At 57.3% G+C, this 24081-nt stretch overlaps 2 protein-coding genes across 2 annotated transcripts; one reads left to right on the forward strand and one right to left on the reverse strand.

Moving 5' to 3' along the window:
- The first annotated feature begins 6268 nt into the window (after positions 1 to 6268).
- TMIE (transmembrane inner ear) lies at positions 6269 to 16378 on the forward strand. Its single transcript, XM_034956282.3, has 4 exons — positions 6269 to 6541; positions 11257 to 11374; positions 14573 to 14722; positions 15026 to 16378. Exons 1-4 carry the CDS (start codon positions 6449 to 6451, stop codon positions 15127 to 15129), a joined length of 465 nt encoding a protein of 154 aa, XP_034812173.1. The 5' UTR covers positions 6269 to 6448; the 3' UTR covers positions 15130 to 16378.
- A 1117-nt stretch (positions 16379 to 17495) lies between these two features.
- Positions 17496 to 23809, reverse strand: PRSS50 (serine protease 50). Its single transcript, XM_008971799.3, has 6 exons — positions 23199 to 23809; positions 22917 to 23117; positions 21015 to 21177; positions 19659 to 19942; positions 18342 to 18508; positions 17496 to 17923 (listed from the first exon to the last, which is right to left on the reverse strand). The coding sequence occupies exons 1-6, from the start codon at positions 23302 to 23304 to the stop codon at positions 17687 to 17689; spliced, it is 1158 nt and encodes a 385-aa protein (XP_008970047.2). The 5' UTR covers positions 23305 to 23809; the 3' UTR covers positions 17496 to 17686.
- Between the last annotated feature and the right edge of the window lie 272 nt (positions 23810 to 24081).

Below are 24081 nucleotides of genomic sequence, written 5' to 3' on the forward strand. Positions count from 1 at the left end.
GTGTCCCTCTGGCCCTCTGGGAAAGCCTCCCCTCCCCATGCCCTCCACCCCCAGGCTCCGTACCTTGGCCCCCACTCCCCTTCACAGCCCTGTTGGCCTGCGGGACTGTCTGCTGGGGCACTTGGCTCCCTGAGTCTACAGCACAGCCTGGCAGAGCCACCGCCCCAGCAGGTGGAATGAACTGAGGCTTCAGGTTCTAAACAGGCCTCCAAGGTCTTCCCTGTGGGGATCCTTTGTGCCTGTGGGGCAGTGGGAGGTAGCGGTACATTCTGGAAGAGCTGGTATGGGGCCTTGTGCTGCTTTCCTCTTGCTGTGTGATCACAGGCAGTGTGTGGCCTCTCTGTAACTTAGTGCCCCTGCTGGTGAAATATCTTACCTGCGCCTCCTTCTCGGGGTTCTGTGGGACTCTGAGAGGAGGGGTATGGTGGGTTCAAGGGGCTCCTTCAGGGACGAGCACGGTTTAGAGGATCTATGGGTCCCCTAGAGCATGGGTGTGGGCCACCAGGCATCCCTGGGGCTTAGGAGGGAGGCAAGGGCTGGAGAGTGGCCATGGCCTCAGGAGGAGCATATGGCCTCACCACTTGTGACGAACAGGGACAGGTGGGGCAAGGCCCCGAGTAGGACAGATCTGATCTTATGCTAGGTGTCTCTGGGCCTCACTTTCATCATCTGCACGTGCAGCTGAGGGAAGGCAGTGCTGCCTGGGCTCGAGCAGGAAGGGAAGGGCTCCCACGGCTTCCTCCCTAGAGCCCAGACTTCCTGTTCAGCCACATCTAGGGGAATGGAAAGGCTGACTGAGCTCTGGGCAGCAGACCAGTCCTTCCCCCATTCCCTGGGTGACCTCATGGGCATTGCAAACCCAGTTTTCCTATCTGCTAAATGGGGCAAGACCTGCCCAGCCTCTCTTCCAGCTCATTCTTGGCTTGGGGCCAGGTAAGGCCTCTGGTAGTGCCCAAAGGACAGCCTCTGCTGAGTCCACCTGCCTTCAGTCCCCTGCAGCACAGCCAAGGGCCCCTGGCCAATCCCACCACAGATGTGTATACCCACCCACACCACTCCCACACCCGCTGCACACAGATACAATTCCGCAGTCAGGGAACGGGTGGGTCCCTGTGCCACATGGACCCATCTACCATTGAACCCACTGGTAAGGACTCCAAGTTGCACAACTCTAGTGGCAGCCCTGGGTATGCGTGTGCAGATCATGTGCCCATCCACAGGGACACAGACCTGCACACTACTCCAGGGAACACACACGTATGTGAATGGCACCTGTGATTCTGGAGCCATTGAGACTCATACCCAGCCACACACAAAGCTGCATGCAGAATGCACACGCACTCCCATGTGCACCAGTGCCTTAGTACACAAAGCACATGCTCAAGCACACGCAGGTCTGACACAGGCCTGGCCCAGCCCCACAGCTATTCTGAGCTGAGCCTGGGGCTGATGAGGTCAGGGACAGCCAACTCCCAGCAGGCCCCAGTTGCTGTGGCACAGGCCTAGGCTGCTCAGCTCCCACCCCCACCCTAGGCTGAGTCCCTGGATCCTAGCCTAGCTTTGTGACTGGGGGTCCTCATTTCCTACCCCCAACTTCCCCAGAGCTAAACTTTAAGCCCTGGGATTTCAGGCTCCAGGAGAGAACATTCCACAGGGTCCTCTGGCCACTACCCCCTGCCTTGCTCACAGCTTCCAATTCAGAGGCCCTGGAGGCTGGACTGGGTCCCTACAGGAAACTCACAGGAGCTAAAAATAGTACAGGAGGGAGAAGCAGGGATCTGCAGACCAGCATTCACAGCACCATGTATGGAGGGGACACTGTCTTCCAGGGAGCAAGGGTGGGGGACTTGGAGTCCAGAGCTCCCCAACCCCAGATATGATAGGCCCAACTGATTTTGGGGTGCAGGGGGATGTGGAGGCCTCCTAAGAAGCAGAAACAGTACTGGACACTGAGCAGTGCCCTGGGTTGGAGGCAAAGGCTGAGGTGGAGGCCATAGTTCCTGTGTGACCTTAGGCAGGGCATAACCCCTCTATGAGCTTAAATTCCTCACTGAAAAGCCCTCAGAGATGTAAAGTCCCTCAAAGATGGGGGAAAAAAAAAACCCATGTGGTGTTAGGTATTGATTTTCATCCTCGGCTCCTGGCTCATAGCTCCCATTGCCCTTGTTACGGTCTTTGGCTATAATGTGTTGGGCCTCAGGGCAGGCCCCAGGAAACGGAATCTCTCTGCCTTCTCCTGCCCTGCTTTCACCTGCCCCAAGCCAGGACCCTAATTTTCCCACACCTTTCTGATTGCGAATCTTAAGACCCTCCCCAGAGAGGGTCCTGCCCTATACTCTGGGAGGAAGGAATGCAGATGTCGTGAAGCCTCCATAAACCCCAAGAGGACAGGGTTCAGAGGGCTTCCGAATAGCTGAACGTGTGGAGGCTGGGTGGCATGCCAGGAGGGCATGGAAGCTCCATACCCCTTCCTCCATATCTCGCCCTATGCATCTCTTCAGCTGTATCCTTCATAATACCCTTTACAGTAAACCACTAAAAGTCAGTCAGTGCTTCCCTGAGTTCTGTGACCCACTCCAGCAAATTAAGCCCAAAGAGGAGGTTGTAGGAACCCCAACGTGAAGCCGGTTGGTCAGAAGTTCCAGAGGCCAGACTGGCGACTGGTGTCTTGGGGCTGGGTGGGCAGTCTTGGGAACTGAGGCCTCAATCTGTGGGATCTGACACTATCTCCGGGTAGATCATGTCAGAATTGAATTGGAAGGCACCCAGTTGGTGTCTGCTGCTTGGCATTTAGGGAAAAAACCCACACATTTGATCACAGAAGACTTCTGTGTGGATGATTGTTGTTGTGTTGGTGTACGAGCAGAGGAAAAGATATAGTTTGAGAGAGTTTTCAAAACTACTTTAACTTTCAGGATGTTCGCCTTAACGTGGTGTTTAATACTGGAGAATTGGAAGCAATGGACATGTCCAACAATAGGACAGAGATCCAACAAGGTTTTTTTGTTTCTTTTGTTTTGTTGTTTCTTTTTTTTGAGATGGAATCTTGCTTTCGCCCAGGCTGGAGTGCAGTGGCGCCATCTCAGCTCACTGCAACCACCTCCTCCTGGGTTCAAGCGATTCTCCTGCCTCAGCCTCCCGACTAGTTGGGACTACAGGCATGTGCTACCGGCTAATGTTTTGTATTTTTAGTAGAGATGGGGTTTCACTGTGTTAGCCAGGATGGTCTCGATCTCCTGACCTCATGATCCGCCCACCTGAGCCTCCCAAAGTGCTGGTATTACAGGTGTGAGCCACCGCACCTGGCCCTTGCTGAGTTTTTATACAGTGTAGTATCACACAGCCTTTAACAAGAATGATAATAATTATAATGACTAGCGTTTAATGAAGGCTTGTGATATGCTGGTGCATGATACTGAATTAAAAAAAAATAGAGATGGCGTCTTGCTGTGTTGCCCAGGCTAGTCTCGAACTCCTGGGCTCAAATGATCCTCCTGCCTTGGTCTCCCAAAGGTGTGAGCCACTGCACCTGGCCCATGATCCTGAATTATATCTGTTTCACAGATGAGGGACTGAAGCTCAGAGGGGTTAAGTAGCCCACCTGAGGGTTCACAGCCGGCAGTATGCTCATGTCCCAGAAACCTTAGTGCAGTTTTAAGCTTTAACAACTTCAGAAGTTAGGACATATAAAGCTATGAATTTACCAAAAATTTTTTGGAAAGTTTGTTTAAATTCTCTTATGCTACTTTAGTTTTGTGAATTTTGAATGACCTAAGTTTCTTTTTCTTTTCTTTTTTTATTTTTTATTTTTTATTTTTTAGAGAGACAGGGGTCTCACTATATTGCTTAGGCTGGTCTCAAACTCCTGGTCTCAAGCATTCCTCCCACCTCAACTTCCCAGTGTTAGGATTACAGGCATGAGCCACCACAGTCAGCCGACTTAAATTTCTTTCAGTCAACTTTTACCATCTTCAGAGGGCATAAAAGGAAACTTAAACTTTCAAATGGTGTTTCTTTTTTTTTTTTTTTTTTTTTTTTTTTTTTTTTTTTGAGACAGAGTTTTGCTCTTGTTGCTGCCCAGGCTGGAGTGCAATGGCACGATCTCGGCTTACCGCAACCTCCGCCTCCCGAGTTCAAGCGATTCTCCTGCCTCAGCCTCACGAGTAGCTGGGGTTACAGGCATGTGCCACCTCACCCAGCTAATTTTGTATTTTTAGTAGAGATGAGGTTTCTCCATGTTGGTCAGGCTGGTCTCGACGCCTGACCTCAGGTGATCCGCCCACCTCGGCCTCCCAAGGTGCTGGGATTACAGGTGTGAGCCACCATGCCTGGCTAAATGGTGTTTCTCATACATTTGTAGCTTTATACTTCTGAGGTTATTAAAGCTTACAACTGCACTGAGACTTTCGGGACACCCTGCTGTTTAAGTTCAGTCAGTTTGATTTTGAAGCCCGTGTGATAGTATTTGGCTGTGGTGGGGTCAAGGAGGATCTAGAGTACTTGAGTTGGTTAAAAAAAGTTCTGGGTACAAAAGTATACTAGAAATAGTGTACTGTAAGATCTCAGCTGTGTTCAGGAGTCTGCAGAGAAGTGGAACCCACGCAGAGCAGTGGCCATCTCAGGGAACACCGGGGGACACACATGATTGTATTTTCTTTCAGATTTCTTCACTAGGCTTGCCCTACTTCTTGATGGATGGATGAACTTTACAGAAAACAGAAACAGCTCTCCTCTGGGCTGAGCTGTGATTGGGAGCCTGTAAGCAGCAGAGCGCTGCCTGTCCTGCTAAGGAGAGCCAGCACTCCCATATTCATTAATTCATATCATCCTCACATCAATCATGGGAGTCTCACCCTCCCCAAGCCATGGATAAGAAACAGAAACAGAGGAGTAATGCTTTGCTCAGTGCATTACTGACAGGCTCACTTAGTCCTCACCCTGTCCAGCCTCCCTGACCCCATGTCCCGAGGGTGACCTCCCTGACTGGTCAGTGTGGCTTTCCCTAGCCTGGCCTGTGACCAGCAGCATGAGGAAGTGGGGATTGGAGTGCTGCAACAAGTGATTTGGATTTTAGCAGAGTTCCTGTTTGCCTGGCCAGGGCATGCCTGGGGAGGACTGGGTGGCCCAGCCCACTCAGTCCCCAGACTTTGCCTCCCACTGTTGAGCGTTTCCTCGATGGGTCTCCTGGGCTGCAGTCCTTCTCCAACAGCTCTCGTTTTCCTGCCTGGCTGTCATCTCCGGGCCCTGACACTGGCAGGTGACCGCAGGTGGCCCTCCGCTCCCTGCTGCAGCCTGCTGTGGTCCTTGCCCATTCATGGCATGTCCAGGCCAGAACCTCACAGGGCTCTGGAGCCACAGGGTCTCCCTGGTTCTCAGGGCAGGACTTGCTGGGCCATCCCCAGCCTGCGCAGGCCTTCACCAGTGCCCCTGGTGATAAGGGTTCCAGGGGCCCAACACCTGGGCTGCTTGTCCTAACACTCAGCAGCAGGAGATAAATAAGAATAGAAGGAAGGAAGAAAAGGAGGGAAGGGGAGTCTACCAACTCCAGGCCTCCCCACTCCTCTTCCTAAGTCTTCAGCCCCCACCCAGGTCTCTACATCTCCTCAGAACCTCCCTCTGTCCCTCAGTTGTCAAGGCTCAACATGGGGTCAGGGCCAGAGTGCAGTGTGGGTCAACTTCAGCATGAGGTCAGGGTCCTGGCTTAGACTGAAGTCAGAGTCAGTGTTCAGGCTGGGGCAGAGATTGAGGGCAGCCAGGGTCAGAAAATGGTCCTCCAGCCCTTCCAGGGACAGCCCACTTCTGTCCTGTGGGGCTGAAGATGCTGGCTTCCTCTGGAACCCTCCATAACACTGCCGGCTGGCAGCTCTGACCATACCATCCCCTGCTCTCCAGCTCTGGTGTCCAGGGTGACCAGAGCCGCCTCTGGGCAGGAAGCCAAGCCAGAAAGCCCAGGACATCCCTGAGCGCCTGTCACCATGGCAACCTGCCCGCTCTGCCCCCCCAAACTCAAATCCAGTATATTTTTCAAATCCAGCATGACAGAATGGGAAGGGCCTCCTAGATCAGCAGATTCCAGTCCCACCCCCTTGTCCCAGATGGAGAAACTGAGGCCCATTTGCAGAAGGGAGGGGGACCTGTTGATTAGGGACCTGGCCCCAGCCTGTCCTCCCTCCCGCCCACCCCCACCTCAGTGTCCCTGGGGATGCGGAAGGTGGGGGCAGGGAGGGGGAGCCTGCGACCCGATCTCCCGGGAAGGAGGGGGCGGGCCCTCCACCGCAGCGATGGCGGGGGCGGGCGGCGCGGGAACCTGACACCGAGGATGAATAAATGATGCTCGCTGACTACCCGTGGCCAAAGCCCGTGGCCACCGAGCGCCGGCTGGCAGGGGCAGTGACCGGCGGCCGGCCCGTTCGTCCCTGGGCTCCGCAAGCGGTGCGGTGGCACGAAGATGGCGGGGTGGCCGGGCGCGGGTCCCCTCTGCGTGCTGGGCGGCGCCGCACTCGGGGTGTGCCTCGCGGGGGTTGCCGGGCAGCTGGTGGAGGTGAGGCCGCGGCGCGGAGGGACTGGGGAGGCTGTCACCCTCCAGGCAGGGGGCTGGGGGAGAGGGGACGCCTTTTTGATCCGGAGCTTGTTTGATCCCTTACTCTTGCCCTGAGAGATCCAGTCTCCTGGGCGATGCAGCCCTGCCCCAAGCCCTGCCAGGCTGTGAGAGAGACTCAGCCCCACTCTTAGGGTCCCTGGTCTGATGCAAGGGCACAGTACCCGATTTCTGGAACATTAGTCTGACGGGGGAGACTCACCTTGACCTTAGGGATTCCCAGCCTGACTGGGGACACAGCCCTGCCCAGACTGATGGGGGATACTGGGCCCCCATCCTCCAGCCTTTGGTCTCACTGGCAGGGAGGTGCACAGCCCTGGGTTTCCTGGACCTCTAGTCTGATGGAGCACATCCTGGACCTCTAGTCTGATGGAACAGACCCTGAATTTAGGGTCTTCTGGAGGCAACAGCCTCTATCTCCAGAGATGTTCCAGGGACCCCTGTCTAATGGAGGGGGAGACATAGCCTTAAGATGGAGATGAGGGCATTCCAAGTTGGAGGGTGGGGGCAGCAGGATGAGGAGACCCTTTACAGAGAAGCTATGTGGAGCACTAGGTCCAGAGGGGCAGGCAGGGCAGGACCTAGGGACTGGGAAGTCTGACTTGGTCCTGGTGATAACCGGGAGCTTTAGAAGGTTTCTGCTCAGGGACAAGTCATGATGAGTTCTGGTTTGGAAGGAGGGTAAATTGGGAGCAGGCACACAGTGGGAGAGGTGGGAGGAGCTGCTGAGATAGCACAGAAGCTGGGGGAGAGCCCTGGTGGAGAGCCTGGCTGGGGCCAGGAAGGGTGGGGCCATCTGTAGCCTCCCTAACCCCCTTGTACCCCACTCCTGCTGAGCCTGAAAGGGGAGCCAACGAGGGAGCTGGCAGACCAGACCTAGAGTTCTGGATTGTGAGGCCAGAGGGAGAAGGCCCAGGAGCCAGGGCCAGGGAGGAGCAGGGGATGGAGGCTGTGCAGGCAGGGGCGGACCAGAGGGAGCAGGAAAACAGAAATGCAAGAGGCAGTGAGAGGTGCCCAGGGAAGTCCTGAGGGGCGGGGGCTTGGGGACAGTGTGGGATAGAGAGGACAGAGCCATGGGGAAGTTGTTATGGGGGGACACAGCCCTGAACTGGAGGGTTTGATGGGGACATAGGGACAGAGCCCTGGACCCAGATGTAGCCTGTCCCTGCTGTTGCCCAGAGGGCATGACCACAAGGCTGGGCTAGAGTCAGGTGTCAGCTCCAGTGTCCCTGTAAGGGGAGCTATGCTGGCTTGAGCCCTGTGAGGCGTACTTGGGCCCCTCACAGGCTGCCTTGAGGCCTGGGTACAGAAACTGAGCTGGCCTAGGTGCAGACAGAAAGCTGGGGGTGGGGGTTAAGTCAGTTCTCAGCCAAGGACTCTTCTCCCTCACCCCCAGGAACTCATCTTTTCCCAGTTCTAGGGAAATTGCATTTGGAGGCCATCTGCCTGACATCTGCCTACAGTCTGAGCAAGGCCTTAGCTCTTCCCTCACGGAAGCACCAAAGACATGGGCAGGGCTGGGGGCCATGTCACCACCCACCCGAGCCCTGTGTGGGTCACCATCACCCTCCATCAGCCCATGAGGCTCTGAAGGAGGTGGGGGCCTCCATGCTCCAGAAATCAGACCCCAGCAGGGCCCAACATGAGGAGAAGACCAGCTGTCATCTGCTGCCGTCCACCCAAGACCCCTATCAGTAAGAGTAGGCCCAGCTCCACCCACATCAGGGCTGGGGCAAGAATGTGTAGGAAGTGAGCTGCCTTGGCTCAGAATCTGAGAACTTTGCCATGGCCCTCAGAGTCTTCCAGTCATACAACCAGCCGGGCCAACACATTGGGCCTTAGAATTAGGGCAGCTGCCACCATCAAGCCCCTAACCCTAATGGCACAGACATGTCCCTGACCACACCCACATGCATGCCAACCACACCCACATGCATGCCAACCACCCATGTGCCCAACCTCACACATGTTCCCCAACTTTATGTACATGTCTGACCCCACACATATATCCAGGGGAAAGTACTGAGGAATGGTGTCTTCTTGTCAATAGCTCACCCTGGCAGGGAGAAAAGAGCCTGAGAATCAGGTACCAATCCCAGCCCACAGATCCTCTGGGTTACCTGGGACAGATTGCTGATCCTCTCTTGAGTTCTGCAACCCATGCTGAAGGGTGGCATTCACTAGATGAAGAAGCGCCTGGCTCATGACAGATGCCTAATCCATGTTTATGGACCTGGGGGAAGAAGGGCTGGATGGTCGAACTACAGGTTGCCTTTCTTCTCAGAGAACCAGAAGGGACTTCTCGTGTCTGTCCTTATTTGGTAATCAGTGCACAACATCTCGCTCATATGCCCCAGGGTTCTCTCTCCCTCAGAGGACAGACCCCTCTCCCTGTCCCTCAGCCACACTAAGTGACAGACATGGGGTCATATCCATCTCTGGTCAGGGACAGATCTTACTCAAATTCTACAGTGTGGGTCCATGTCCCTTCAGACCTAGGCAGGACTGTGTCCCCTAGACACCCAGGGTAGAGCTGTGTCCCCTAGACACCCAGGGCAGGACCGTGTCCCCTAGACACCCAGGGTGGACCATGTCCCTAGACACCCAGGGTGAAGCATATCCCCTAGACACCCAGGGCGGACCATGTCCCCTAGACACCCAGGGTGGACCATGTCCCCTAGACACCCAGGGCAGGACCATGTCCCCTAGACACCCAAGGTGGACCATGTCCCTAGACACTCAGGGTGGACTATGTCCCCTAGAGACCCAGGGTGGACCATGTCGCCTAGACACCCAGGGCAGGACCATGTCCCTAGACACCCAGGGCGGACCATGTCCCCTAGACACCCAGGGTGGACCATGTCCCTAGACACCCAGGGTGAAGCATATCCCCTAGACACCCAGGGCGGACCATGTCCCCTAGACACCCAGGGCGGACCATGTCCCTAGACACCCAGGGTGGACCATGTCCCCTAGACACCCAGGGCAGGACCATGTCCCTAGACACCCAGGGCAGGAACATGTCCCCTAGACACCCAAGGTGGACCATGTCCCTAGACACTCAGGGTGGACTATGTCCCCTAGAGACCCAGGGTGGACCATGTCGCCTAGACACCCAGGGCAGGACCATGTCCCCTAGACACCCAGGGCAGGACCATGTCCCTAGACGCCCAGGGCAGGACCATGTCCCCTAGACGCCCAGGGCAGGACCATGTCCCCTAGACGCCCAGGGTGGACCATGTCCCCTAGACACCCAGGGTGGACCATGTCCCTAGACACCCAGGGCAGGAACATGTCCCCTAGACACCCAAGGTGGACCATGTCCCTAGACACTCAGGGTGGACTATGTCCCCTAGAGACCCAGGGCAGGACCATGTCGCCTAGACACCCAGGGCAGGACCATGTCCCCTAGACACCCAGGGCAGGACCATGTCCCTAGACACCCAGGGCAGGACCATGTCCCCTAGACACCCAAGGTGGACCATGTCCCTAGACACTCAGGGTGGACTATGTCCCCTAGAGACCCAGGGTGGACCATGTCGCCTAGACACCCAGGGCAGGACCATGTCCCCTAGACACCCAGGGCAGGACCATGTCCCTAGACGCCCAGGGCAGGACCATGTCCCCTAGACGCCCAGGGCAGGACCATGTCCCTAGACACCCAGGGTGGACCATGTCCCCTAGACACCCAGGGCCAGGGTCATGTCCCTAGACACCCAGGGTGGACCATGTCCCCTAGACACCCAGGGCCAGGGTCATGTCCCTAGACAGCCAGGAGCAGGGTTGTCTCCCCTCAGACCTGGGCAGAACTATGTCCCCTAGACACCCAGGAGAAGGGCTGTGTCCTCTCAGACCTGGGGCTGGGCCATGTCCCTTAGATATCCAGGATGAGGCCATGTCCTCTCAGAACTGGGGCAGGACTGTGTCCTCTAGACCCTGGGGCAGTGTCCTATCCCCTCAGTCCCCCAGGGCAGGGTCATGTCCATCTGGAAAGTGGGAGTGTCTGGCTGTGCTCTATTCAGGCTTGCTACAGCCGCACTTCTGCCTTTTGGCCTCCAGGTGTCGCCACAGCACTGCAGACCTTTTATTTATCCAGTGCCTGTCCTGTGGACACTCTGGGAGAGTCTTCTGTTCAGAGTGACTCCTAGTAGGGTAGGCGACCAAAGGAGGCCACCTGGCAGGGGTCCAGGCCAGCTGGCAGAACTATGTGGCCCAGACTCCTAGCTCCACACCCCACCCTCACTGGGGAGATGTGAGAGCAAAGCCAGTTAGCCAGCACCCCCTAGGCCTCGCCTTGTCTCTGGCCTTGGTCCTGAGACCCCATCTGCCTGGGTGGAGCCCAGGACTGGAGTAGGAGGGTGTGTTCATAGGGGCCTTGAACCTGGCCAGGACAAGCCATCCACATTTGCTCCTCCAGGCCTTGGTTTCCCCAAGCATCAACCACCCTCCCACTTCAAGTACCTGGCTCTGCTCAGTTCTCTTGCTCTAAATCTGGAACTTTCCAAGGTCTAGGGTGTTGGTAGCGCATGCTTAAGAGAGTTGATTCTAGGAGATTCTGATATGCTTGGGCTGAGTGTTTGCTGAGACCTGGGCCCTTCTCAGCTGGTTCCAGCCAGCTGGCCTCTGCCTAACTCACTCCCCTCTCTCCTGACCCACAGCCCAGCACGGCCCCACCCAAGCCCAAGCCGCCTCCGCTGACCAAGGAGACAGTGGTGTTCTGGGACATGCGCCTGTGGCACGTGGTGGGCATCTTTTCGCTCTTCGTGTTGTCCATCAGTGAGTAGCTGTTCCCTTCCCTCTCCACCACACTGCAGTGGGAACACAGCACCCCCTGCCCCCCAGAGGGCTCAGAGCAGCAATTCCGGGCAGTGCAAGTAGGCCAGGCACCCGCAGGAGACCCGCGGTGGTTTCTGGCACCTCCTGATCCACACAAACTCCCCGTAGAGGGCTGACAGGCCGGTGGTGACCTGAAGTATTCTGCAGGACCCAGGGAGGTAGCCACATGGCAATTATGGTAATTACAGGGAACTCCACTGAACCAAGGACTGGGACGAGGACGTGTCATTTTTCCCTATGGCTGGCCTCCTGATGCTTTTCCTGCAGTTTGGCCAGCTTAAAGGCCCACACCCAGGGGCCCCAGCAAGGCCATCCTCCACTAGAGGCTCCCCAGACACCCAGCAGATGTGGCTCCCAGGCTTCGATCCCTGCCTTGTCAAATACCATTTTCCGGGAGTGACTCACACCCGCCTCAATTAAAAGCAGGAAACCCATTCCTCTCCTGGCCTCTGGGAGCTTCTTGATGCAAAGTCGCAGCAGAAATGGGCTTGGCCGGCTCCCCTTAGCCCTCCCCTCAGAATGGAGGTCTGGAGTTGGGGAAGGGGACAGGAAGGCACAGGAGACAGAGGCCAAGTGGGGAGGCTGCCATGGCACAAAGCAGTCTGACAGAGGTTCCCACGAGGCAAAAGCAGAGTGGGGGGGAATGTAGGAGGTAAAAGGAGAAGCAGCCCACTCCCCTGCAAAGGCATCACAGAGGAGGGTCCTCTGAGCTGCAGACCGGTGGGAGGGTAGGTGGGGTTTTGCAGGAGGGAAGGCTGGAAAGGCATTCCGGGAGAGGGGATAGTGTGAGCAGAGGCTGGAGGAAATGCAGCCTCACGCAGGGTCTCAGATGAACCCAACTGGACATTTGCTGAGTGCACCCTGGGTGGGGAGGCAAAAGCTGCACTTCATCCCAGCCGGAGCTGTCCCGGGATGAGGTGCCCCAGAGAGCTGGGTGGCCCACAGAGAGCCCACCCAGATGTGAGGGGCTCCAAGGAAGACGTGACATCTGATTTGCACGTGCTTCTCCTGGCACCAGAAGTGCTGTCCCAAGAGAAAATATCTGCCCTGCAGAAAATCCCCGCCCCCCATCTGAGCAAGAGCCTGTGCTTTGTTCCCAGCCGAGGCTGAGAACCAGTCAGGCATCTTTGTGGAGGCCCCACAGACAGATAGGTGTGCCTGCAGCCTCAGCCAGGTGTCCAGAGAGGGAAACAGCCCGCTGCAGGGCTCGGGGGTCATCTGCCCTACAGGAGCCACAGGCGCAGCCTAGGATGCAGGTCTACGGAGCAGCAGAAAGAGCACTGTGGGCCTCAAGACACAACAAAGGTGCCTGGGGCCACATGAGAAAATTGCAGTGTCAGACCCCAAGCAGCACTTGGACATCAACCACACAGACCATCTCTAACCCCATTTCCTAGAAAGGGTAAAGGATAGTCCCAAGACACCTGAGCAGCAGGCAGCACTTGTTACCTTCCATTGCCGGATCTAGGCAGTGGGGGCAACACAGCTCCCTCTCCTGGGGGGAAACATTTTTCCTGCTTCCCAGTCTGCCTGGGCTGTTATTGGAGCATCACCCCCAAAGCCCTGCAGGAAAAGGGGCTGGGGCTAGAAGGGGTGCCCCTGGAGGTCTCCTCCAGCCCCAGGGACTTATATCCCAAGCCCCTGCCTGGGCCCTGGAACCTGATCCAAAGCTCTTTGCATCTCCCCTTCTTTGAAGAGAAGCAACCAGGCCAGGCTGTGCGGGGCAGGCCTGAAGTGAGGGGTGGTGTTTGAGCCCGGCTCTGGCTGCCGTCAGCGGCCCACTGAGCTCCTTAGGAAGCCCCAGCCTCCCGGGGCCTGGGACCAGCCTGCATGGAGCCTGAGTGGGCATAGTCCCAAGGAGGTTCCTGGTGGGGTGGCTAGAAGAGGTGGCCTAAGCCGGGAGGGTTAGGATTGGGTACCAACTTCGAGTCTCAGGCATGAACACAGGTTCTGGAGAAATCCAGGACCCAGCTTCTTGGATAAGGCCTGCTGTCTGCTCAGGTCCACCCCTGGACAGTCGGATCTATAGCTGGGGCCCTTGTGCAGCACCCTCCTCCAAGTGTATGCCTGGATGCTATTGGCTCCCCAATTCATTCACTCTAGTCCAGTCCTGTTCCCAATAGCAAAGGCTTTGAGATCATCCCATTCATTCATTCATTGATTTTTTTCTTTTATTCTGAGCCTGGGTGAGACCTAGTAGGACCACAATATTTGTCTGAAGGGGTTCTGACTTGGTTGCATAAAATGACCCCAGAAGGTACTCCAGTCCAGGCTACATAGATCTGATCCATCTTCCCCAAAATAGACCTGGTTAATCCTCCGTGGGCCCTTCTGCCCCCAGGAGTCTGCCAGGAAGTTATGTCTGGTCATCTGGTTTATAATAGGAACCAGCTCCATCCCCTCCCCTAGGGCTGGGGCCAAGGTGGTCAGGCTGTGGGGGCCTTAGAAAAATAAACTCAGTCCAGCCAGGTCCTGGCAGCCCTAACCTGCCCTACCCATCACTAGACAGGCCAGCTCCATGACCTGGCCCAACTGGCGTGGGTGCAGCTGCCCTCAGCCGGAAAACCACTCCTGAAATAACTCCGTCTGAGGTGAATGCCTCAGGGCAGGGTCTGTGCCCTCTCATGGGCTCCCGCCCTAGCCAGGGAGAGCCCAGGGATGTCCTCAGGGAGGCTGAGGAGGACATGCAGAGCCACGTCCTCTCACGACTGAGGCAACTTTGGCCTAGCTCTCAGTGGTGTGGGAAGGAGAAGCTAAGTTGCACACCCGGAGGCCTGGGTTGGAAGTGCTGGATGGCCCCCAGGAAGCTATGGCTTAAGTCATGGTGCAGACCTCTGCCTTACCCTCCAGTGACTCTCAGTCTAGTCAGAAAGACCCTCAGGACCAGGACTGGTGACATAATTTAGCCAGGGTCCCTTCCAAGCACGGGGGCCTGTGCAGCTGCATGAAGTCAGCCCTGCTTAGGAAAGCCACCTTGGTCATCATAGGGTCCACAGGAGTTTTGTCAAGATGCTGAGCCTCCTGCCAGGGTCTGGTGGGTGAGACACATGTGGGTGGATGGGGGCGGGCCTGAAGGAAGGCGGATGCCATTCCTTGGGTGTCTGAACCCCAGCCAAGCCTGCTCTGTCCTCCCTACAGTCATCACACTGTGCTGTGTCTTCAACTGTCGTGTGCCACGGACCCGGAAGGAGATCGAAGCCCGGTACCTGCAGCGAAAGGCAGCCAAGATGTACACAGACAAGCTGGAGACTGTGCCACCCCTCAATGAGCTCACAGAAGTCCCAGGAGGTGAGTTGGCCCTGGCTTGAGCCCTGCTGCGCCAGCCAGTTCCTCAGTCCTGCTGCCTGGAGTCACCCTGTTCCTCTGCTCCAACCAAAGCAGGTTCAGGGAGGGGCCCCAGCCCTGCCCCTGGAGACCAGAGCACAGAAATTGGTTGGCATGAGGCAAATAGAACGATGAGCCTATTCTCCAGTAGGAAGAAGGAAGAAAAAGGCAGAGTGTAGGAGGTTCTGGGGCTCTTCACCTCGGGACAGTCAGACCCCAGGACCTTGTCTCACCACTATCACATGGTCTCTTCCCCCTGCCCCACAGAGGATAAGAAGAAGAAGAAGAAGAAGGACACTGTGGACACAGTGGCCATCAAAGTAGAGGAGGATGAGAAGAATGAGGCCAAGAAGAAGAAAGGAGAGAAATGAAGACATCCTGGACAGCTTGGGCTGGCAGGCCCTGGAGCTCAAGCCATGGCCGGGGTCCAGGCATGTTGGACTCTGAGCTCATTTGGGGACCACAGAGGCTGTGGTCAGAGAGGGAAGCTGAGGCCCATGGCCACATCCTCATGGCCCATCAGGGGCAGGAACCAGACAATCTCGTAGGTGTCCTGCCCCCCAGCCTAGGCTTGGCTCCTTTCACCCCATCCACATGGGTACTGTCTCGGCAGAGGTGGTCTGGTGCCACCGTCCCTCTGCAGATACACTGCTCTCCCCACCCAGACCTGCCTGTCTCCCACCCTTTCTGCCAGGGATGGCAGTGGCTGTGAAGGAGTAATGGGATATGGGGTTACTTCAGCCACCCTTTCTGGCACGAAATGGCTGAAGTGCATGGGTCAGGGTGTGAGGCCACACCCAGAGTAGCCATGAGGAGGCAGAGAGGGTCACTGGGGGACACTGTGGCAGCAGGAGGGACTCTGTCTGGCCAGGGAGGAGCCCCAGTGGTGAGGAGACTTCCCCAAGCCTGGCAGGGGATCCAGCTCAAGGGAGTAAGTAGAGGTGGCTTCAGAAATGGAACCCCCAGCCCAGCAGACATCAAGCTCAAGGCAATGGGCTACCCTCATTTCACACGTTGTGATGAAGCTGAGGCTGCTGCCAGGCCCGGCATGAGGCCCCGAGGCTCGAGCTCGGGGCTGGGGGCTGCAGGGCTGGGTCAGGGGTACACAGAGCTAAGGCCAATGGGCTAGAGGGTGCCGGAAAGAGAGCTGGAGTCTGGGCTCCTCTTGGGAATCAGAGTATATTTAAGAAGCCAAGGGGGACCTCGGGCTGTTCTGGTGGCCCCTTCTATGCCCAGCTGTGCTGGGAGGTCCCAGGGCCCTAGAAGATCACAGCAGGGCCTTCTGCCTGCTGACCATAACAGTGCCAGCTTCTTTGCAGCTTCCTCTTCTACCATTTCCCACTACGGGCACCTAAAAGAAGCATCTCTGACCAGAAGACAAAGGCCCAAATAGCACCTGGGGGAGGGAAGATGCACAGAGGCACTTCCAGATGGCATCGAACAGACTAAGGCTCTGAAACCTAGGCCTGAACACTAAGGTCTCGAGACACCAGAGGTTTCTGAGCCAGGAGAGCCTGCTGGAAAAGCAGCCTGCAGAGATTTGTGAATAAAGCTGATTGCCTTCTCAGAGCCAGGGCTAGAAAATGGCCTCCTGAGATGACCCCTCGGATGCGCTATTCCTGGGGCATTTATGTGGTGGGTGATGCAGCAGTCAGTGACAGATGGCTCAGGCCAGGCTAAAGTCCCCTCCCTGACTCTTCTGCCAGCCTGAATTAGGATGAGATAGAGGGAGAAATGGGAGCCAAGAGGCTGAGGGGCAGCTGCAGTCACCTGGGCCCACCCCGGAGGCAGGCACAGGACTCGGGAGGGACGCTGCCAGCTCTCTGGGTGCTGAGTTCACAAGGCTGCATTCATGATTTTCAATAGACCTGTGATGGTCTGTGCCCAGTGCTGGGGACACAGAAGAGTCAAACCTGGCTCCTGACCTGGACCTGGATCATCACTGTACAGGGAGGAGAGTGATCCAGGCTGATGAGGAAAGCGCATGACATGGGGTCTTAGGAGCAGTGAGGGGCAGAGCCATGGCAAAAGGCCCCGCCATGGAAGCTGAGGACTCTGACACCAGATGGAGGCAGTTGACCGACCTCTGCCCTTGGGGTCCAACCCATGGGCTTCTCATACATAGGGGTGAAAAAGGCCATTCTATTTATGCAGAATTTTCCCATGTGGCCAGGCAGCAGAAGTCCAGAGGGGTAGGGGCCACTCAGGGTCACACAGAGCAGCAGTTGCTGAAGACTGGGGAAGTCCAGGCCTAGGCTCCACCTGCCCTTCCCCTGACATGGGGCCACCACTAGCCTTTTATGGGCAGGCCTGGCTGCTGGTGGTTGGAATAACATCTGACTCCAGTGGGTGTCTGTCACTGTCTCCAGACAGGAGACAGAGACAGAGGGTCAGAGTTCACTATGGCTCTTTGGGGCAATGAAATGCTGTGTTCTAGTCTCTTGCCAGAAATCAGCCAAAGTCAAGGAAAGCCCGACTCCCACAGTTATCACAGAAAGAGCACCCACTTTCCAGCCCAGACAGCTGCACCCCAGCTGGGTCCTGGCGGCCCCAGCTTCAGCCTGGGCGGTATGTTCCAGGCCCCTCGATCATCTGACCCTAATATCACCCCTTCACACCCCCTCCACCTTCTGCGGGAGCCACCCCGAACCTTTGAATGGGGGCAGATCCTGGAGGCTCTGCAATTTTCAGTGTAAACTGCCTGGAGTTCCCCACTTCACCCTCATCTGGTTCACCTGTGGACTCCCAACAGAGCAGGCCCAGGAAACGCGGGGCCTCTGAGGCCGGGGAAGAAGGAGGCATGGAAAACAGTAATGTTTAATTGAGCACCTCGTCTCCACCCTGACTCTCAGGGCTGTGAGAGCTGCACCCACAGCAACCTGGGCACGGAGGCAAGGGGGGCCCACAAGTGAGGGAGGGCACACGGAGTCAGAGGGCAGCAAGGAGGCTGAGGGGCAGTGGGAGTGCCAGGAGCAGGGTCCTGGATGGGGCTGGCAGGGCCAGGGCCTGCCCGTTGAGGCAGTCCCAGATCCAGTGTTGGTAGGAGGAGACCTGTAGGTAGATGGGTGGGGCCTCGCTCTTCTGGCAGCCTGCACCCCAGCTCACCAATCCCACCAGGTACCACGTGCCCTCCATGGAGCAGACCAAGGGCTCTCCAGTTAGCTCCTGTGGGAAGGGTTGGGGGAGTAAGGGTCAGGGAGGCCAGGCAAGGCCAGAGACGACCCAGCTCCAGGACAGGCAGGATGTCCTCACACCACACCTCCACAGCCCCCCAGTGCCAACATAGGTGAGAAGTGCTCCAGACCCAGGAGATCTTCCTCAAAGGGTTTCATCCCCCACCTCTTAACACCCACCCTCCATCTCCCCACGGACCCCCCACTCCTCTCACCTCCAACAGCCATCCCCATTCCCAGCCCCCATCTGTTTCCTCCCAGTCTCCCCCGACATCCTCCATCCCCATATCCCAGAGTCCTGCCCACCCCCTTCCCTTCCCCTACCCAACCTCCACCCTTCCGCTCTCCCTCCCCAGATGCCTCTCCCCCAGGTGCCCCTGAAGGGGAGTGAGCGAGGAGAGGCCGCTCACATAGCAGAACTTCTCCCTGTGGGTGTCCTCCGCACACATCATCTGGGACTTGATGATCCGAACCAGAGTGGGGATTTTGGTGAAGTTGTGGTAGAAATTGTCACACTCTTTGTTGTTCAGGATGATGACTTCCTTCTCCTGAATGGTCCGGAACTGAGGCCACATGCCTGTGGGACAGGGCCCCATTTAGGCGCAGCCACTCACCGCTGCCCACTACCGCCAGCCTCACTCGTCCTCTCTCCACTGTTCCCCACGTCCCACCTTTTCTGCTTTAGCCACACACCCCTGCCCTCGTTCTAGCCCATACCCATCTAGGGCCCTCAACACAGAGCCCCCGGAGCAGAGTGCCCCCAACCCAGCCTTGCCGGGCCTGCTCTCGCTTCCCGCAGCGCCCAGGCCACTGGGGCCCTTGACACCACCTCCACCACACTCGGCCTCTTGGCTTTTGCCACTCCTTCCCTCCTGAGGGCCTGCCAAGCCTTCCTTCTCTTCAAGCATCCCTTCTCCCACAGGCCTCTTCCCTGCTGAGCCTTCCCAGACCCCTCCATGGAGGCCAGGCACTGCTTCTTCCTTCTGCCTCCCTGAGTAGTGTGTCCCTGTCCCTGGCCTAAGCTCCTGGGAGACAGAAGACAGGCCACAGCAGGGATGACAAAGTCACTCCCAGGTCCTCCCACATGGGCTGAAGCCCCCTTGAGCTGTTTTGAGAGTAAGTTGGTTCCTTGAGGCCACAGGGAAGGGCATCTCTCTTATGGGCTGGGGACCCCCTGAAGGAAGTAGACAGTTCTAGGGTCCCCTGGATGTTCCTGAGAGAACACACCTGCTCTCTGGGCCTTGCTCCTGAATTGGGACGAGAAGGAGTTGAGGCCCACTGAGGGGAGGGGAAACCATGAGCTCCAGGTGCAGACGGCCCCTAGCCAGCCATGTGGGCCTTCTGGGCAGCATTTTACAACACAGAAGACTGCTCCCCCGACCTCAGGTGCTCTGCTGCAAGCTGCCGATGCCTGGGCAGTGGGTGTGGACTGTGAGGTATTACTCTGTGCCTCTCTTCCTTCAAGGAAGTTCTGTTTACATGCCCTGGCCTGACTCAGGATTCAAAGGCAATCAGGGTCCCCTGAGGCTGGAGCAGCAGTGAGGTGTTCCCCACGAGATCCTCAAGGGGAAGGAGACCTCAGAGATGAGAGCCTGGCAGGAAGGTCCTGGGAGCGGCAGGCTCCCTGGGGAAAGTGCCTCAGAAACATCCATCTGTGGTGGCACCCTGGCCTGCACCCACGTCCTTTCTCACAGCACCCGCCCTGGTCTGCGGAGGCTTTGACTCACCGTCAGCCTTGGAAAGTCCCCAGCCCGTCACAGTGCAGCGGGAATGGTCCTTCAACACATAGTCCGTGCCAGGCAGGCAGATGGGCCGCACATAATTGCTGTACTTGAGTTCCTGCTTGAGCTTGAGGAGGCCGATGTCGTTGGCCTGGCCCACCCAGGACCAGAACCGCTGGGCCCGGTACCTGCTATGCATGATGACCTGGAGCACCGGGACATCGGAGGCGGTCTGCGTCATCTGGTCAATCCACGGACTCCCCACCCTCACTGAGTAGATAACATCACACCTAGGGGGGCCGTGAGGGGAGGCCATGATCAGCTCCAGGCCCCCTGCCCCAGCCTCCAGCCTGGGCCTTCCCCCACTCTGCTGCCCTCCCAGAAGATCCAGGAGGGGCCACCCACCCGCTTCAAGCCCCCTGAGCCTACTCCTCACCACAGACATGAACAGGGCCCTGCACACTCACTGTGTGGTCCAGTCCTCAAGACCCTTCATTTTATGGAGGGGGAAACTGAGGCTCAGAGAAGCCCAATGAACCACTCAGGGCTGCATAGCTAGGAGGCAGTGGAAGGGATGCGGACCCAGTTTTCTCTGGTTCCAAACTCTACTCTCAGTCCATAGCATGGACTCTTTCACCCCATGCTGTGCTCTGGAGGAGGCAATTCTACTCCTTCCAGCTCCATGGAATGTGCCATGGCCTGGCTGTCTAGCTGCGCACCCCTGGGGTACCCCTTGGAGTCTGTATGTTGGCCCTTAGGCCTGGAACACATTTCACTTGTCAGCTCTGACAGCCAGCACTCCTGGCCCCAAAACATCAGAACACACCCTCTTTTGTCCCCACACCAACCAGGCACCCTTGTGAGCATCTATCTTCCTTTCTGTCTCCCCCAACAAGCTGGAAGGAATGATCCATCCCTCCTCTGCCCCCAGTGTCTAGGCCAGGGCCTTGCTCAAAGAAGTGTCAGAGACGGTTGATTGAAGGGAGGAACAAGGATGTGGGTGCAAAGGGGGTGAAATGAAAGAACTAGGAGCTTCTTCCCGTGGAGAGGAGGCATGAGGCTAGACAAATGGCTTCTGAGCTTCCATTTCCCATCTGCGGAATGACTGCACGGGACTGAGAGGCCAGACGAGGGGAGCGAACGGTGGGACACTGAAAAGACTGGAGCTCTGAAGGAATTTTCAGGACTCAGCCTCCACCTGCTTGGAGCCCAGATGAGGCTGGGGCTGGGACTGTGGGGCTCTGCAGAGCACATAGCTGCCACTGCTGCCACCACTGCCAGAACAGCTGGCAGGGAGGGGATGACTGGGCCCACAGCAGCTCCAAATACCTCTCCACCCACCCCACCTCAGCCTTGACTCACCGGATCAGGCAGTGGGCCACAGTCAGCACCCACTGGGAGGCAATGATGGTGCCGGCACAGATGTGTGTGCCATTGGCCCGCACGCTGACCATCCAGGGCCACCGCCGAGCCACGCCTTCTGGGTCCCTGAGGGTGGGGTCCTGCTCATAGGAAAAGCCACAGGCTGAGGAGGAAGGTGAGAGCTTGATGAGGGATGGATCTTTCCCTGTCCCTCCCCTCCCCCAGCCTGACCTCGTGCCTCTCCAGCCACTGGCCTGCACCCATCCAGGGGTGCTCCCTTTTCACCTGTCACCATGGAATGATGCTGTCCACATGTGGACTGGAGTCTCATGCCTCAGAAGGGTCCAAGCACTGCCCAGATATCTCTCTCCCTGTTCCCACAGCCCGGGCCCTAGAGCATCCCCAGCCGACCAGCCCAGTGTACCACCAGCCCCTCTGCCGTCACCAACACACTCTCAGCTCCAATCAGATCCTTCACTAACTTGTTCTCATTTCCACCTGGTTCCACCCTCACCATGTCCCCTACTTCAGCCAAGGCAGAGCTCTCTCCCTCCTCTGGGAACCGCTTTCTGTGGCTCAGTGAGAGGAAAGTGGATGCCCCAACAGAAAAATGGGCATAGTCCAAGGAGGAAATCCCAGTAGCCAATGACCACAGAAGCTGCTCCGCCCTTAGTCTGCAGGGAAATGCAGACTGCTTCTTCTTCTTTCCTCTTCTTCTCTCTTCCCTTTTCCTCCTCCTCTGATGAGGTCTTGCTCTGTCACCCAGGCGGGAGTGCAGTGGTATGATCATTGTTCACTGTAACCTCAAACTCCTAGGCTCAAATGATCTTCCCACCTCAGCCTCCTGAATAGCTGGGACTACAGGCACACACAAACACACCCAGCTAATTTTTTTATTTTTTAATTTTTTGGAGAGATAGAGTCCCACTATGTTGCCCAGGCAGGTCTCAAACTCCTGACCTCAAGTGATCTTACTGCCTCAGCCTCCAAAAGCACTGGGATTATAAGCATGACCCACTACCTCCAGCCTGAAAATGCAGATTTCAATCACGATGAGATTCTGCTCTGTACCATCCGCCTGGCAAAAACGCAACATCTGTGACACCGAGTGTCAGTGAGGATTATCACCCAGAATGCCTACCCACGGCTGGTGGGAGTGCTCACTGCTGCAGCCGCTTTGGAAAACAATTTCTCTAGATTGAAGATGCACATATCCAACATCCCAGGAGTCCCATTCCTAGTGTTTTCCAAATGGATTCGTGGATTGTAAATGTAAGTGGGCCGTGACCAGCCTTTTTAAAGGATAACATAGGCAAGAAAACATCGGCATGCACAGCACAGGGTACTGGAAGTCCTGTTTGGGTGACTTTCTGTGGCAGTTAAATGCTATGTGCTGAGTCCCAGTCTTATGTGGGTCTGTTAAACATGCCTGAAAGCCACTGGGCAAGAGAACGTCTTACGTGTGCACCCTGGAGACACCACAGGAAGGCTCACACAGCCTGGCCCTGAAAGCTGTGCTGGAGATCCCAGAGGTCCCTGGCTGGGAGCCTGGGTCAGAGGCACGATGGGTGTCAGGGCCTGGAGCAGGGTGAGAGGCCACCTGCCCCACGGCCAGCTCAGGCGAGGCGGGAACACACAGCCGGCCCCAGGCCCCTCTGACTTTCCTGCCCCCTACCTCAGCAGGAGGGGAGGCCTGTGAGGACAAGACACCCAGAGCTCTGGGCCTCCAGACAGGACCAGGCCTAACCCACAGGTGTTTAGTGCTCAATGAACACCTGTAGAAGGAGGCGCTCCTCTATCCTGCTCGCCCCCGTCCCTTCTGCTCCCCTAGCCCCAGCCACGGTCCTTAAGACTCCTCTGTCACCCTCCTTGCCCCACGGAGTCTACACCCCTGGTACTCACAGCGGTATGGGTCGACTTTGCCTTCAGAAACTGGGAATTGGGTCTCCATGGTGGTCGAGGGCAGTGTCTGGGTGGTCGGGGTCTGCCAGAGAAGGCGAGGCCGGCTGGAAGGACAGGTGGCCTTGGGGACACACTGGACGCTCTGGTCGGCGGGATCAGCAGTGGACAGCGCCCCCGGGGCTTCCCCTGCGCCCCAGCAACCTGCGGAGGACGTCGAGCGGATTAGAGGTGGAAGGCGAGGGCCGCGTCAGGCGGGTGGGGTAGGGATCGGGAGGGACTCACCTGCAGAGCTCAGCAACAGAAGCAGCAGCAGCAGGGCACCGGCGCGGGAGGGGGCAGACGTCCGGGGGCGCTGCCCGCGCGCGACGGTCTGGCACCAGCGACCCATCCCTGGGTGGCAGCCGACTGCGTCTCTCCGGAAGGCGCTCCCAGTGCCGCCCCCACGACGGCGCCCCCTGTTGGCCGCATGCCGCGGCCTCTGGTGAGCTGGGTGGGGAGGCTCCTAGTGCCCCGCCTGCGTGGCGCCCCCCAGGGGCCACCCGCCACGGCGCTCGTGGTGTCTGACCCGCAAGGGCGCCCCTAGTGACAGCCCTCCCTTATACCTCCCGGGCTGGGTACGCCCCGGCTGACTTCCCTCCTTGGCCCCTCCCTCTCCTCACTCCGCTGGTCCAAGCAGTCTCCTGGAGTCCCTCAACTTAACCTCGGCCGATTCTCAGACCTCCTCACCCTTGCAGCCCATTGCCCTGGACTGGCTCATGGTGTCACACCTCCCGCAGTGAGATGAAGACCAAACCTCAGGGGCTGGCATCCAGGATCTCCAAGTGACCCTACTTTCCCTCCAGCCCTTCCAGTGGGGCTTTGCCCAAGGAACTGAAATTAAGCAGATAGATGTGTTTTAAATAATGATTTTGAAAGACTGCTTCATTCTAAGCAACTACACCCCAGCCCCACCCCATTCAGCAGATGCCCTTGCCCCACAGATCCATCTGCTTAGGAAAGAGTGCAGGCAAAGGGTCCCTCCACAGAGGAACACTGGTGCTTACCATTGCGCCACTGTGGGATGAGGAGGCCACTTTGCACGTTACAATTTGGGGAACACATTGATGGTTCAGTGACACAGGAGGGTAATACATTTAAAAAGTCATGTGGGGTACTCAAAGCTGTT

This window comes from Pan paniscus, chromosome 2, assembly GCF_029289425.2.
Source record: "Pan paniscus chromosome 2, NHGRI_mPanPan1-v2.0_pri, whole genome shotgun sequence".
NCBI lineage: Eukaryota > Metazoa > Chordata > Mammalia > Primates > Hominidae > Pan > Pan paniscus.

Bases quoted from the DNA above. Each gene is read 5' to 3' on its own strand.
- TMIE (XM_034956282.3), top strand. From the start codon at position 6,449: ATGGCGGGGTGGCCGGGCGCGGGTCCCCTCTGCGTGCTGGGCGGCGCC. The intron at 6,542-11,256 runs GTGAGGCCGCGG...CCTGACCCACAG, and splicing joins TTGCCGGGCAGCTGGTGGAG to CCCAGCACGGCCCCACCCAA. The intron at 11,375-14,572 runs GTGAGTAGCTGT...TCCTCCCTACAG, and splicing joins GCTCTTCGTGTTGTCCATCA to TCATCACACTGTGCTGTGTC.
- PRSS50 (XM_008971799.3), bottom strand. From the start codon at position 23,304: ATGGGTCGCTGGTGCCAGACCGTCGCGCGCGGGCAGCGCCCCCGGACG. The intron at 23,118-23,198 runs GTGAGTCCCTCC...CGTCCTCCGCAG, and splicing joins TCTGTTGCTGAGCTCTGCAG to GTTGCTGGGGCGCAGGGGAA. The intron at 18,509-19,658 runs GTGAGTCAAAGC...CCTGTCCCACAG, and splicing joins GGGACTTTCCAAGGCTGACG to GCATGTGGCCTCAGTTCCGG.